This window comes from Dysidea avara, chromosome 13 (genome assembly GCF_963678975.1).
Source record: "Dysidea avara chromosome 13, odDysAvar1.4, whole genome shotgun sequence".
Taxonomy (NCBI): domain Eukaryota; kingdom Metazoa; phylum Porifera; class Demospongiae; order Dictyoceratida; family Dysideidae; genus Dysidea; species Dysidea avara.
This window is the reverse complement of record NC_089284.1, coordinates 5,817,090-5,832,926: the sequence shown is the minus strand read 5'-3', so window position 1 is coordinate 5,832,926 and position 15,837 is coordinate 5,817,090. Positions and strand designations below refer to the sequence as shown.

Below are 15,837 nucleotides of genomic sequence, written 5' to 3'. Positions count from 1 at the left end.
AGTCAAACCATAGGAGCAGAACATGCCATGCAATCCTTCTACTACATCACAATTTTGACACCTCTTCTGTAAGCGTCTGTATCTTGCGTTATCCCATCATCTAAAACTAAAAATCAATCACGTGGTGAATCCAATAACGTTTATTTCAATTCCATGTACCGAAGTGTGTGGATGTTATGGCCGTGTATATTTCGAATAAGGAATAATAAATAAACAGCGTCTTCCTCAAAACAATGTTATTTACTACTTTCTTGTTATCTTCTGGTATAAACTATACATCACTGGAATCCCCATCATCAAAGCAATCCATGAAATGTAACCCCATTGTTATAGTACAAAACATACATAAATTACAGCTCTGTGAAGCACTCGGGAAGTTTCACAGGTCCAATGGTCCCCCCTCCCCTTTGTTTCAAAGGATTAGATAACTACTCTAATATAACAATCACTTGCTAGTCTAATTGAATAACACTGAAGGTCTTGACTCTATCACACTGTAGATATCTGCATGTATAGGCCACACTTTGGTAGTGACACCACCTACAAACCATTATGTACATTGTAAATATATTGTTTCATTCTGTCAACATTCAACAGATGGCTGTAGAGTGCTGGGATATCACCAACAATCGTAAAGTTGATGAACTGAGTCAGCAAGTTGAGTTGTCAGCTTTCAGAGGATCAACAGTGCAGGTACACAATATTACTGCATGTAAGCTATGTAGTATAGTTGGTGTGTAAAGGAAATTGACGTGGACTAGTGTGCTACACTTTTATAGACCTTATTCACTGAATTAATTTCATAGCGCTTATAACCCGTTGCGAAGGAGTTGTCCGCCAATATTCGCCATTTGCAATACCAAAACCATAGTAACATCACAATTCATAGTTTGTAAATGTACATACATTCGTGATGGGTTGTGATATTGTACTTATCTCCTAGTGCTGGTATTGATGTTAGTCTCATCTTACAGGGAGCCATTCACTTGTTCCTCAAGACAGATGATGGATTGGGGTACAGGGCGGCCATTGTGTGGGAGGACAGTTCTATCTCTCTTCTCCATCAAACAGGTTGACCTTTGTAACATTAAACTTGCTTATACCAGACTTTGAGTTTTTATGTGCATTGCTCAATTATTTTTGGCTTATTTTTAGGTCGTATTATATGGAGTCGTGAGGAGGCATTAACTAGAATCAATGTGTTGGATTTTGTTGGCCTGCCCTCTGTTCACTATGGCTCCCAGGCTTTCCCCGTGATGCAACAGGAGAAGGAACAAGGAGGGAACACATTGACAATGGTTGTACAACGATTTTATGGCCAGCTACTACAAATACAAGTGAGTAATGGTGTATTGTGTGCAACATGTTCAGCAATTGGAACCACAGTGGTAGTGTATCAGAGTTTCATAGGTACTAGAAATGGAGGGTAGGGGCATAATAAGATTTCTTGGTTTTCATCACCCTGAAAGCAATCAGATAGTTTGGTGGTATTATCATTATTTGTGTTGAGCCTTCAAATTAGTTTAACCCTTAAACCTGCAAAGAACTGTTGGGGAATGCGTGTTTACACAATACCAAAAAGTTACTTACACAGCTAGTTTTGGCCTCACCGTTTTAGTGTTACGGTAAAACCCTAGGTATCATTTTAATTCTTGTTGCATCATAAGCAGAATGTTGTAAATTACATAGCCATAGGATGGATAACAGCACTTTGTGCAAGGCACATGTATTTAGGCCAGTTTTCTGGCCTATGTGAGTTGAAGGATTAAATTACTTTTAGTAAAATAGCTCACTGTTATAATTAGACTCTCAGAACTTTCAATATTGGAAAATTGTCTTGGAGACATGCTCCCAAACCACAGAATGGCATCCATGTCTGTTGTATGCTTCCACTCCACTGTGGAACTTTATGGTTGGGATGTATACAGTTGGTTTGCAATGTTCTATGGTCCATACTGACTCCTGGCTACACACTTTAAATGCTGCTCCTAGATTGTTTCTTATGTAGGTGCTTGATTAAATATCCCAATTGCGTAGTACATACGGGTGATCAATTGTCATATCATATGTGTATGTGATGTGTGTATGCTACTGTTAGGAGATGTTGGGCAGTTTCAGTCGAGATGGTCTCAGCTATTGGATCAGTGACCAGGACTCTGACAAGATGTTGGGTGACCAGTTTGGTCTGAGAAAGATCATGGTCATAGTGACAAGCAACGGAAAGGTCAGCAATGGGGTTTGAGCTGAATAGTGTGCGTGTTGTGTGTGTGTGTGTGTGTGTGTGTGGGTGTGGGTGTGGGTGTGGGTGTGTGTGTGTGTGTGGGAGTATAGTTGGTTAATAGTGATGTACAACAGATTGTGCTGAAAATTTCAGAGAACAGACTAACAGAGTGGCTTTTCTAGTGATACTGCTATCAGTACTGTGCTTCCTGAAATGTTTAGTTGATGAGGTACACCTGACTGCTCTATTAGAGTATTCCCATCTTCATTCAAGCGGTGTCTTTTACTGAGGAAGCTGCCTCAGTGGTAGCTAGGCCACTGCAAAGTACATACACTGTTCAGGTGCAATGTAAGTGTGAGGTAGAAGTGAAACTCAAATCACAAGATGTTATCATTGTTAACTCTTGGTTTTATTTATTCATTAGGTAACAGCATGGTTCTCTTGTCCATTGAAAATTAGTTAGAAAGCATAACAAATTCTAGCCTATGTCTATAGCATGCCATCACATGTTGTCATGGGTTACTAGAGTATGTAGTTCCTGGGTAGTTTATTTAGCATGATTACTCTTATGTAATGGCTGTACAAGGTTTCTTTTCTACTGCACTTACAGTTAGTGTTGCACCGATAATCGGTTGAAGTATCGGTAACAGCCAATATTAGCTAATTTTACAAGTATCGGTATCGGCACAAAGCGGAAATAATTTGCCGATTAACCCAAACCCACAATCGTTAATGACGGAAATGAACAGATGAAAGTAAAGAAGGTGGTGAATGTAGCAGTAAGTGGTTTGCTGTAACCGTTTTGTAATTGTTTTGGCTTGTTTGTTTGCACAAGTATGGTTGCAAGGCTATAGTAGGCTGTATATATATATATTTATCGGCCGCCCACGCAATTAGTTGATCACTCCTCACAAAGGATCTGGAGTCCCATAACTACTTGGCTTCTTTTTCCATGAAAGGGGTAAGTGGCAAAAGTGTAGAAAACATTGTAAAATCGGTCGCCCATGCAATTAATTACATTGATTACATTATCATTACAAATGTAGTTTATACACAAACTTTCGGTGATTTCTACTCCTCTTCCCCTGTTCTGAAGAATTGAAGAATATCGATAAATATCGACATATCAGTTACAGCAAGAGTTAATAATAGTAGGGAGGGAGAGTGTCTAACACTCAATAGGCCTGTATAAAATGAGCGCGTAGAGCACCCCGCTTATTATCGTATACCTTTGTAATTTCCTATAGTGTTGATGACCGCAATAAACACGTTATGTCACATTTTGTATGGCCTTGCAAAATCGATAGTTGGTGAGAAAGCAGTGATGCGAAGGTGGCTACTCCAGTGAGTGATGGGAGAACCAGAGAGAAATCGTTCATAACTTTCATCTGGCGCTTTTTCTTAGGTTGGGATTCTCCAGGCTGTGTTTCATCGGCGCCGCTTCTTTTCCTTGCCATTGCTTTCGTTTGACACTTCTTGGTTACTTCCGGCTCATCACTCCTTGACTGACGCCTCTTCTTGGGCGTTACCTCGGGACGTGGCTGAACGGTAGATTCGTGATGCAATTCTACCTGTGCTTCCGAGCGTGCTTCATCTCCGCTTTTCTTCATTGATCTTCTCTGACGCTTCTTCTTGCTAGGCTGAACTGTTTCTGCTTCAATTTCGGCCAGTACCGAGGGCTGTTCATCACAAATCGACATGTTTGATTGCACACGCTACCTCGCACGTTGCTCACGAGACTGATTCGTGAACAGCTAGTAGTATCGATAACGTCCTTCTGCGGCGTGCCTCATTTCACATCTCCCTTCATGCAATCAACATGTCTGGCCAAGAAGCCAGATTGTCTTACGCGCTCATTTTATACAGGCCTATTGAGCGTTAGACACTCTCCCTCCCTACTATTATTAACTCTTGGTAGGGTCCGCAATCCAAAAAATAAAGTTTAACAAATCAATTGCTCCACCACTGTAGGATGTTCATAGCACTAACCCATTACTTGATCCACCATGAAACCAAAAGCGCGGTGGTTGTCTTAGGAGATATGGCGATTTTATTTCCTCGAGTGATGCGACATTTTTGTAAATTATCCTGTGCTCTGCAAAGAGAACAGGCTAAAACCTTCTAATACGTTGGGTGTTATCTAGAGTCATTGTGGGTAAAAAGTAGCCATAGCAATGAGCAGATGTTTCGCTGGTTGCCTTGTACTGGGCTGCTTTCTTCAAATAAGTGACAAAATAAACACGCATTTTCAAATTCAAACTGCCCTACCATCTAAGACGAGAGAATCCAACTCATCCTCATAGCACAGAGATACGATTGGATGTACAGTCTGTCTACACTGTTAGTTTGGAAAGGATCTGAGACTTCTCACCATCTGGGTGACGATCGTGAAAATTTTGTAGTTAGTTATTTTGCATTATTAGCCATGCTTATCGCTTTTACTATCATAATTACCACCTCTTTTCGCTTAAAAGAATACGAGGAGAGGTTTTGCAGTGGCGACAGTTCTTCATTGCAATGTGTCGCAGTGTCGTGCGGCTCTCCTCGACGCGAAAATTAGACTTTAGCTACGTGAACCACAATAAAAAAAAGTTTTGAAATTCCGTCCTCGAATTCCTGTGACACCACGGAAGTGCAGTGGTGCTTTCGTGATGAAATTGTGAAGCTTCACAGTCAGCGATTCTGTCTGATGGCAAGGTACAGATCATAATGAATGTACTCAGCACCAATTTTGGGACTAGATCAAATTGTTGTAACTTCTGATCTAAAACTGAAACTATATACGATCTCGCCATCTGTTATAAAGTCAGAATGGTTTACTTGTATGTTGTACATACATTCACAATTTCACTGAGTGATCTGAATCAATTAGCTATCATGGTGTGATTTATCCTGGCAAAGGTGTCAGCATTTGAGGGGCTTTACTATCTGATTGATTGGTGTAAGATAAATTTTGATTACCAATTTCAGTTGTTTGACATGCTAATTTATCATTCTCACCCAGACTTTCCTATAATTTATGCATGCATAGCGTTTCAGTCCATATTCAATATTTTATATCCTTACAATTCAGGTTATAGTCATGTCCAAGTAGCTACTATAAAATGATCAAATCTCCCATAATCAAATCTTGTGTTAGATCAAAGTAGCAGTGTTCATCCTCATCATCATATGCTATTTCATGTAGATTGCTAGTGTCATCATAAGCTATTACGTAACCACGAAACCATGCATGTAACTCCTCCTTTGTTTTTACCGCAAATCTATGATGAACATAACTTCCCACCAGCAAGCTAGGGTTATGTAAGATCTTTATTTTTGGGCACTCATCATTATCAATGTACAAGGAAAGTTCTTTAGCTATGTCATGTACAGGGCGTTGCTTTCGGTTGTGAGTAAATGTTATACGAATATTTTGCTTTAGAACTTGCTTTCGGATCTTCACTTGAGTTCTCAACAATGCGAGCTTTCTGGCTGCTTTCTTGGAAGCATTGAGCTTCTCTTGGTCAATATCTAAAAGAGCTTTGGTAAGTTCATCTGTTGTTGTGATGAGATGTAATTTAGATAGTTCATCTCTCTGTTTTTCATTCCTTGCTCGAAATGCATCTCGTTTTTGCTTATCTGATATCATGCGTTCTCTCCTCTGCTTTGTTCGTATTTCTTCTTCTTCTTTAAAATCTCTGAATACTGAAGTTTTTCTTCTACAGGCTAGTTCAACCAAACTGTCCTGGACTTCTTTTTCCTGTTCATTTAGCCATGGTATTGTTTTATTTTTCTTTAATTCAGTAAGATTAGATTTTGTAACTTGATGGAGATTTGGAATGGCCGTTGTGAGATAATCATTTAGACCCAATATTGACTCACATAGGTCATTGCTTGGATTTAATTCTTTCAAAGTTGCCTTTATTCTCTCTTCTGGGTCCCAATACTTCCCACCAGGCAGTTGGTTTTTTGCATAGTTTAATAATTTTTTCCTCATAGCAGCTGCTCCCTCTGAGATCATTGACAGCAATAACTCATTTTCCTCATTCTGGAAAATAAATAAATTTTTATTAATATGCTGTGATTTAATCCTTAAGCGATGGTTAACATCTTTTTCACTACCATACAGTCTCTTCTCAGATGTAAAAACTCTGTAGTATTCATCCATGACCAGCAGAGGATTATGTTCAATTTCTTCTAAAAACAGTTTCAGTTCCAAATAGTGCTGATTCATGTCAAAGGCACTTTTTTCAAGGTCATTTGACTTGGATAACATGACGAGATCAGCATAAATGTGGTAAAACATCAGTGAGTCAGTTTTAAGCTGTGTCATCATGCATATGTCTTGCAATTTGGTATAAACTTCCTTTTCAAGTTTATTGCCCTGATATTTTCCGGTGTATTCCAAAAATGCAATGGCTGCTTCTTTCAAGTAAAGGATTTTGGCAGCATTAGCAGCAGTTACAAAATAGCGACTGCCAACTTGTCGCTCTAGGATTGTGTTTTGGCAAGAAAGGAAGTAATCTTTATTTGCTCCTGAGTCTTGAAGTTTTATTGCCAAAAAATCAGGAAAAGATAGGACACCACAGCCATATTCAGGTGTACCGTGTCTACCAAAAATCTTACAAAATTCATGCACTAAAATGTCTACAGTGTGATGTTCTCTTTGTCTGCTCTCACAAGGGTGTTCGTTTGTACTCTTAATTCCATCCAAGAAGGCCTTACGTAAATTTATTCCTAAATGCATAGAACAAAAATTTTCAACTATATCCATACTTTCTTGAGTAGCAGAGCCAAATGTCTTTCTGTCTGCTTCTCTTTGTTGTTCTATCAATTTATTTAACCGTTTCTGTGAAGAGGCTGAGTCTGACGTTGAAGAAGCCACTAATGTCCAATTTATGTGGTTGGCGTTGGGCAAGTTTAAAGTTTTTGCAGTTTCCCTTAAGCTATGTAACTGCTTAGAAATATCTCTGATAACACTATCAGCAGTTCCATCTGCCAGTTCGTTTACTGACAAAACTATTCCATTTACAGCTGTGGCACCTAATTTTTTTTGGAACTTTGTTGTACCATCAGTGTTGATATGTACCATTCCTTCAGCCACAAGATTATCAACCAAGGTGGCTTTATGTGCCATGCTAATGGTCTTTAGTTCTTCTCTGCGCATGTACCCTGCGCACTTCTCTTTAGGCAGTTTTAGCCTTTCAGCATTCAGATTTGGTAAGAAGCATTTTAGTACTGCCTTAATAGTACTTTCTATTTTTGCTGGAGGAATTTGGTCTGCTAGTAATGTGTAGTATAATTTACGAATTGCTGGCAAATACATAGTGGTACCTGTTGTTGTCTTAAAACTAAATGTCATTGTTTTATTGTCAAATTCTACTGACTCAGCACCCTTAATCAATGCCAATTCTGTTCGCATGGAAGCCATTGCCATAGATAGTGTTGCATTTTGCTCAGTTTGTTCTTCTAGAGCATTTTCCAGGAGCAAAAAATCAGACCTGCATATTTCATTTTCTTTCCCACATATCAAAGTGGTGCTTTTAAAAGATTGTTGCTGCTTTTCAGAGAAGTTTAATTTGTTTGTAGCATCTTTCAAAGCACTCTGTGTAGATTTTAACTCTTTCTTAGCGTTTTCTAATTGTTGCTTAGTCTTTTCCAGTTCTTGCTTCATGCTGCTGAAATTGGTAGTGAGCTCTTCCATCTGGCTGGTATGCTCTTTTACTTTGGTTTGTAAATATGTCAACTCACTTGCTTGAATATTGTAATTCATTAGTGCAGACTGAGGGGATCGTGAACCAGCAACTCTTTCCATAAATCTGTAAACATTATCTGGTCTACAACCTTTTGCTTGCAGAGTTGGATCTATAGCTATGTAAAGTTGCCCTATCAATGTCTTGTTTGCAGATTTAGTTAGAATCCATCTCTTCAAGAATACATGTAAATTCTGATAAAAGCCAACGTTTGGAATACATTGTAGTTTCCAGGCAGCTTCACCTTTTCTTCCATTCTTTAAATGTGTAAATACTTCAGCTAATGCACCTTCACTGCATCCATACTTGGTAAGCTCTTCTGGAAAGTTGCTAGCATCTTTATAAATAAACAAAATTATAAGTGATTTATTCTAATCCTTCATAATTTAAAGAAATAATGCATATATATACACATAGACCTGGAGATCAACAGTTATGTAGATGCATCCACAAATTAATAATAAGTACATTCAGCTAATAATTCTCACCAAATTTATCTCACCATTTCAAACAGTATGCACTGTGCTAACAAACTGTTTGTTTTAGTTCATTTGTCAGGAACAGTCTTGGTCAGGCAGCTGGACTTTTCAAAGACTACTTTAAAGTTGTCACTTTATTAAAATGTTAAAGTCTTATGCGAGTGACTTAAAAAACGAATGTTCTGTTAGAGCATTTGGCTACTTTACTAGAGAATCTCAATTTTCATTAATAATTTTGGTCTGGCAACCACTTTAACATTAACTTAACACACAAAGAAGCAAATTACATTGCCTTGTATTACTATTCATATTGTGTATTGGGATCTAAAATCTATTATGTCATTCATAGGCTTGTACATAATACAGTCAACAAAATAATTATATACAAAATTAATATACGGGTTGGTACAAAGATCAAAATACTCTAATAGAACAGTCACTACGTATTGAAATAATCCTAATAGAACATTCAGCACATTAATACCTAATAAAGCAGTCAAGATACAATTTTCTTAAGTGTGTACTCAAGGCATGACTAATTACAACTGAGAGAAGTTCAAAAGCACCAGGCCTAGTCGTTGATAAGGCATAATTTTTACGTTCACATTGTGTTGCTCATTTACATCAATGTTTTGTGACAAACAAGTAACAGTGTCTCTGCTAAATGCATATAAGTGGCAATATTGTCTTAGAGCTACAGTGGTCCCTCGATTATCCGAACTCATTGGGCCCTGAGGGTGTTCAGATAATCAAAAAGTTTGGATAATAGAATCCCATTCATTTATATACAGAGCCCTGTACAAATCCTCTAATAGAACACATACTTTAGACAAAATACTCTAATAGAACAGTCACCTCCATAGTTCGGGTAATCAAAAATTCGGATAATCATGCAATGGCCGGATAATTGAGGAACCACTGTATATGCATAAAGATTGTATCAATGGGTGTCTTGTTAGAAAATACAAGACCTCATAGCTATATGGATCGTATAACATCTTTTGGGTGTACATCTCCATAATATCATGTGTGCATCTAGAATTTCCTTACATTACAAAAGGATAAGTGGGAGAACTTAATACATGTGTCAAGTCTATGGTGAATTGAAACCTTCAAATAATTGTTATAATCATTCAGTCACATGCCCTAATTCGTTCACCTTTTATAACTTGATGGTTTCTGAAGTGCTAATAGCTGCCTTTTGCTTTTAGTGTGTGGAATGTGTATAATTATGTGACACAGTCTAAGACACTTGTCTTACTTGATTTGTTTTATTTGAAGCATAGTTAACTTAATGTTTTACGTATCCTGTCTGCCACAGTATGTGGTATGATTTCAAGCTGCTACATATATGCAGAATTCTGATTATTTGAAAGAATTAGAATTGCATGCCAGATTATGTGCATGATTATAGTGTGGGGTATGGGCAGACCAAAGGATGACACCTGTGTTAGAAATTGCTTTACACATAATATGGTACCACTTTTAAGCCACACAGTCTGGTCACTAATTAGTTCAAAAGTATCAAAGTAAACCATACTCCATGTCCCTACAGGAAGTCACAAAACAGTCAATAATGCATGCATTGAGTTTTGTAGACACTCTGCCCTCACTCAGGCGCCATGTACATATTTAAATCAGATACAAACCTTATGTATATGCTATAATTAGGTTATTGTAATTATACATACCTCTTTTATTTCTCACTTTAGGGAGCCATACTCTTTGTTTGTAAGTTGCTAGTGGTGATCCAGTAAGTTTTATGGTTCCTCTCAATGACTGTTTTGTTGGTGCAGCAATTCTACAAACAGTATCATAAAAGCGCTCAGGCCGGCCAACTGTGATATCTTGGTAGCAATTCTTAAACTTTTGCAGAAGCAACTGGTTTTTGCAACTGGGTTTTCCAATTTCTGCTGCTTCACTCTCTGCTTCATCAAGCATATCAATTAACTCGCCATAGAGAGGCTGCTTGGTACACATATCTATCTGCAGCCTAGTTGAAGAGTTTTATGAAGCTGCTTTAACACATAATATAATGTAATGTATACGTATGTTTATAAAACAACTTGCATGCATATATACACAGAAAACAAGTGCAGTATGTCCTTGCAAACATATAGCTAAACTATTTCATAAGCTACTGCACATTTTATTCATGTAGCTAGCTAGATATGTCAACTAATTAAGTACCTTAATATTATACATGAAGTCTTACCTAAACCTACTAGCTGGAATTAATACACGTTTTCAGAATCACTGGTACAGTAGAGCAACAAATCTATGTTGAGCTGAAAAGTACGCGCAAACAGGAAGCAAATCCGCCAAAATTCAAAATTGAAATCACGTGATGGTCCCATACGTAATAATTTTATGCATTAAAACTGCTTACGATCCTAGTCTGTAACAGTATGCATTGTAGAGCCAGCTGACAATTCACACGGGCTAGAAATTCAGACGTACATAATCACCTTACCATGATTTTCGACGTCCTAGTCGAGACCATACAAGCCATGAGGCATGCTGTACGGCTAGCTGCCACAATTAGCTAGAAAGCAAGGAAGCATCACTGACTTACAGAAAATAGCAGTTACCGAGTTATATTGAAGCAGAGATAATTATTAGAGACTGCAGGAGCAAATTTAAAGTCGAAACTGACAAAAAATGTAATCTAAATTTTCACGATCGTCACCCAGATGGTGAGAAGTCTCAGATCCTTTCCAAACTAACAGTGTAGACAGACTGTACATCCAATCGTATCGCTGTGCTATGAGGATGAGTTGGATTCTCTCGTCTTGGATGGTAGGGCAGTTTGAATTTGAAAATGCGTGTTTATTTTGTCACTTATTTGAAGAAAGCAGCCCAGTACAAGGCAACCAGCGAAACATCTGCTCAATGCTATGGCTACTTTTTATCCACAATGACTCTAGATAACACCCAACGTATTAGAAGGTTTTAGCCTGTTCTCTTTGCAGAGCACAGGATAATTTACAAAAATGTTGCATCACGCGAGGCAACAAAATCACCGTATCTCCTAAGACAACCACCGCGCTTTTGGTTTCATGGTGGATCAAGTAATGGGCTAGTGCTATGAACATCCTACAGTGGTGGAGGAATGGATTTGTTAAACTTCATTTTTCGGATTGCGGACCCTACTCTTGGTTACAGGAATAGGCAAATAATCGGTATCGGTAAATGTGAAAAAATGCGTATCGGTGCAACACTACTTACAGTACACTAGTGTTTTATCATTATTTTATTTTTTTGCGATGACATCATTTATCTTTCCATTACAGTTATATGGTGTAGACAGTATTGATGGTGATGTTGTGTGGCAGTCCTTCCTACCAGAGGCTACAACATTCCACACCACTAACAAATTTCTCCTCTTCCAGTTGAGAAGTGCTGTGCACTATCCTCTACCACCACTGGCTATTCTGCTAGCTCAGTCAAAGGTAACAACTGTTGTGAGTGCATTGTTTTAGTCCATTAAATTGGAATACCACTTTTATAGTTTAACAAGGATTTTGGTTTCTTTTACGTACTTTTGATTCTTAATGCTTAGTATAGGAATACAGTTGTATGTGCTACAAATAGAATGCTTTCACAGATTTTGGGACTCACTCACCTTTTTTTTGAATTCTCACTGTATTAGTGTCTTGCACACGCACGTACACACACACACACACACACACACACACACACACACACACACACACACTCACTCACCCATGCCTTTCTGTTTAGCAAGTGCACTACGAGCAGCTGTACTTATGCATTATTATTCCTTCCCAGTTAGTTGTTTACATTGAAATGTGTTTGTAATGTACAGTTTCTATTTATGTTAGGGTGGGTGTGATGGTACATTGTTGTATGGCTTCAACCCTCTGGTGGGTGTGTCTGGGGAGGAACCCACCTGTTTACCGGGTCATGTGATCCAGACAGCACTGTTGCCAGTCACTGATCAGGACCACACCAGAGTATTATTAATGTTATTGGATAATAAACAAGTGAGTGAGACCTTACTCCTCTGGTGGACACTGATGTCACCAGACCTTGTTCTCCGCACTATGTTTATTACTCAAAGATTATAAGTGCCTGAGGTTTGAAGTTATCATGTCAAAACTTAAGTTACTTTCTTGTCATGACACATCATATGTGCATGGCAATAAACTTTAGGTATTCAGAAGTTTTTCATTCAAGCTGTGCTAGACCATCTACTTGTAAGCTATTAGTAAGCATTGTGCAAAGAGTATTGTCTGGCTAATCATAACAGCTCTTAAACTGTGAATTGTTTTAGGTGCTGGTTTATCCATCGTCATCACATGCTTCATTGTCCAATATTTTCATGTTTGTTGTCAACAAGACTAGCAACGATGTGATTGGCTACACCACTACTACCCCTCAGGGAACACAACACACTGGATCACTGGTCAGACTATTGTGGAGTATGCACATTCCTGAGGAGCAGGAAATCATCGAAGTACAATCTCATCATCAATCAGGTAACACGATTATCATACGTTATAACAAAAGGCTTTGTAATAGTTATTCTTCAATTTGAATAGGGCAGCACCACAAAATACCTTACAGCCGAACACTTAATCTAGAGTGACACCTTAAAGTGTTAGATCATGGCAACAGTCATGGGTATAGGTGTGTGTAGAAAAGGTGCTAGGGAAAATGAGCTTAAGTTCAGGGAAGGTTTAGCCCCATGCTGTAATAGAGCAATCATGGGACTTGTGTCCTCTAAAATAAAACAGTCAAGTGCAACTAAAATTATTTTTTCCCAACTTGGTAAACAACTTTGATAGAGCATTATTATTGCAGTACCAAGGGAGTGTTTACTTTGTTTATCTACTTATCTGTATTACAGCTTCTTACTTGTATTTCTTACTTTGTAGAACACATCAGTTCCCAAGCTAAAGTGTTGGATGATGGGTCTGTGATGTACAAGTATTTGAACCCTAACCTTGTTGTCATGGTGACCCAGTCTAGAGATCCCAGCAAGAGTAAGGCAGTCTTGTGTTGTTAGTGTTTTATGTTGTTATAGTACTTATGTGGACTAATAGTAAATTGCATAGTCACACACACACACACACACACACACACACACACACACACACACACACACACACACACACACACACACACACACACACACACACACACACACACACACACACACACACACACACACACACACACACACACACACACACACACACACACACACACACACACACACACACACACACACACACACACACACACACACACACACACACACACACACACACACACACACACACACACACACACACACACACACACACACACACACACACACACACACACACTGCTACAGAGTGGTTATTCATCTGTTTCCGTCAGATCTTCTTGATGTCCACTTGATTGATGGAGTTACAGGTCATGTCATTTTTACTGCACACCACAGACAGTGCTCTGGACCAGTGCACATGATCCAGTCAGAAAATTGGATCATAGTAAGCCCCACAGCTCCATCTACTAGCAGTTGGCAGGTTACATATCGTGTTCCCCATACAGTATCATTATCAGAATGTGAAGTTGAGACGACATGAGTTGGGCGTGTTAGAGCTATACCAGAACTCAGAAAGTGAGAATAGGTTAGTAGTTACCGCTGAAGTAGGTCGATTTACAAAATCTTCTTTACTGTAAAACGAAGAGGGAGAGAAGTTTAAATTCCTTAATGAGGGAGAGAACTTTAGAGGGAAAGAACTTTAATGGTTCTCACTGACCACAATAGTACTTCAATTAAATATATAGATGATTTCTGTCTTAAAAGTTTTCTTGTTTATGGCATGTTCCTCATCATGTTTCAGTACTGTGTGGTCATCACTGGACTCTCCTCCCAAGCCACTGGTGTTCAAACAATCCTTCATCTTCCCATCCTCCATTACCAGCCTGGCCACCTCCATCACCAGTCAGGGCATCACACACAAAGCCATCATCAGTAAGAGATGACCACCTTGTGTATTCTTGCATGGCCACCTTTTTTCTTCCACTGGAACTAGGGCTTACAATATACATTATAATTTCCTACACAATAACTGTCGTGGCTGAGAAAACGCGGTCTGGCTGTGCATGAGTAGACCCAATGTTGTTATTGATGTTTGTGTTGTGTTGTTTTGTAGTTGGGTTACCCTCAGGGCATCTAGTGTCACTACCAAAGATGGCACTTGATCCAATGAGGACACTGGAGGCTTCGGATTACAGCAGGTAACATATGATTGTGGGATTGTATTATTAGTGATTATTATGTCATCACTAGTGGTGTTCCTAAGTATGTACCAGTGTTGCCTGTTAATTCAACTTTCTTTGTCAATTATAATCAAACTGTGAGTGGATGTGTGTTTTGAAGAGTAGTGAGTAACTAGCACATGTGTCTTACAATTAGGTAGAGAAGTTGTCTGGTATTGTGATGTCACCATCAGGGATAGAGTCTACATCACTACTACTAGCCCATGGATTAGGTGAGTGTTGATGACTAATGAAATTGTCGTTTATTGCACAGTGAAACTTTGTGCCATGTGACTGAAAATTTTAACAAAAGAACAGGTTGATGAATTTGACAAATCAAGATGAATTTATCAATGTTAGACCTCAATAAGTGGGTGAATAGATCTATGATTTTATGAAATTCATCAACATTTAATTTGTTAAAGCTGATGTAGTGAGGAATAGCCAACTTTTCTTTCCATCAAAGTTTTCTGTTGGTAACTTAATTAGAATGCCTTTACCAAATCACCACAGTGCCCACATTTAACTGTGTAAGAGTACTGTGATAGTGTAAGAGTACTGTGGTAGTATAAGAGTACTGTGGTAGTGTAAAACTGCAGTCTATAATGAAATTTGTTAATCTGGTATATAGCCAGCCCCAAAATTCTACAAGTTTTTGTTCAAAGTTACTGGCTCTTCAGACTAGGTGTATTTAGCTATCAGTACAATAGCTGACATGTACCTAATTAATATGACCAAATCCTCTGGACTGAATGGGACTTGACGAGTTCATATGATTACCTCATTATTGGGGCCATGTTTTTGGTACTTTAGAATTTCGCTGTAGCTAGTTATCATTGTGTACGTAATCTTGTCTCCTTTACAGATTTGTTCTTCACGAGAGTGTGTCCTTCAAAGTCATTTGATGTGTTAGCAGATGACTTTAACTACATGTTGGTGACATCAGTGTTGATAGGGATGTTGTGTGTAGCAGTAGTGGCAAGAAAGGTGTCATCACGACGAGCACTGAAGGCAGCTTGGCAGTAGTAGTAACTTCAATTTTAGCTTTCTCATTTCAGAATTTTATATTTATCAGTGATCACTGGTTATTGTTTATTTTATATTTCATGCATCGCATAGTGAA

The 15,837-nt window shown here is 38.5% G+C and overlaps 1 protein-coding gene across 1 annotated transcript in view; it reads left to right on the top strand.

Moving 5' to 3' along the window:
* The window catches only part of LOC136242585 (ER membrane protein complex subunit 1-like), an 18,385-nt gene extending 2,571 nt beyond the window's left edge, over nucleotides 1–15,814 (top strand). The window contains exons 9-23 of the mRNA XM_066034025.1: nucleotides 598–693; nucleotides 975–1,071; nucleotides 1,156–1,337; nucleotides 2,099–2,224; nucleotides 11,729–11,887; nucleotides 12,281–12,442; nucleotides 12,733–12,937; nucleotides 13,337–13,444; nucleotides 13,827–13,939; nucleotides 14,001–14,080; nucleotides 14,297–14,427; nucleotides 14,609–14,693; nucleotides 14,746–14,812; nucleotides 14,872–14,947; nucleotides 15,580–15,814. Coding sequence (XP_065890097.1) covers nucleotides 598–693; nucleotides 975–1,071; nucleotides 1,156–1,337; nucleotides 2,099–2,224; nucleotides 11,729–11,887; nucleotides 12,281–12,442; nucleotides 12,733–12,937; nucleotides 13,337–13,444; nucleotides 13,827–13,939; nucleotides 14,001–14,080; nucleotides 14,297–14,427; nucleotides 14,609–14,693; nucleotides 14,746–14,812; nucleotides 14,872–14,947; nucleotides 15,580–15,740 — 1,848 coding nt within the window. The 3' untranslated portion in view covers nucleotides 15,741–15,814. The remainder of the gene's footprint in view (nucleotides 1–597; nucleotides 694–974; nucleotides 1,072–1,155; nucleotides 1,338–2,098; nucleotides 2,225–11,728; nucleotides 11,888–12,280; nucleotides 12,443–12,732; nucleotides 12,938–13,336; nucleotides 13,445–13,826; nucleotides 13,940–14,000; nucleotides 14,081–14,296; nucleotides 14,428–14,608; nucleotides 14,694–14,745; nucleotides 14,813–14,871; nucleotides 14,948–15,579) is intronic.
* The last annotated feature ends 23 nt before the right edge of the window (nucleotides 15,815–15,837 follow it).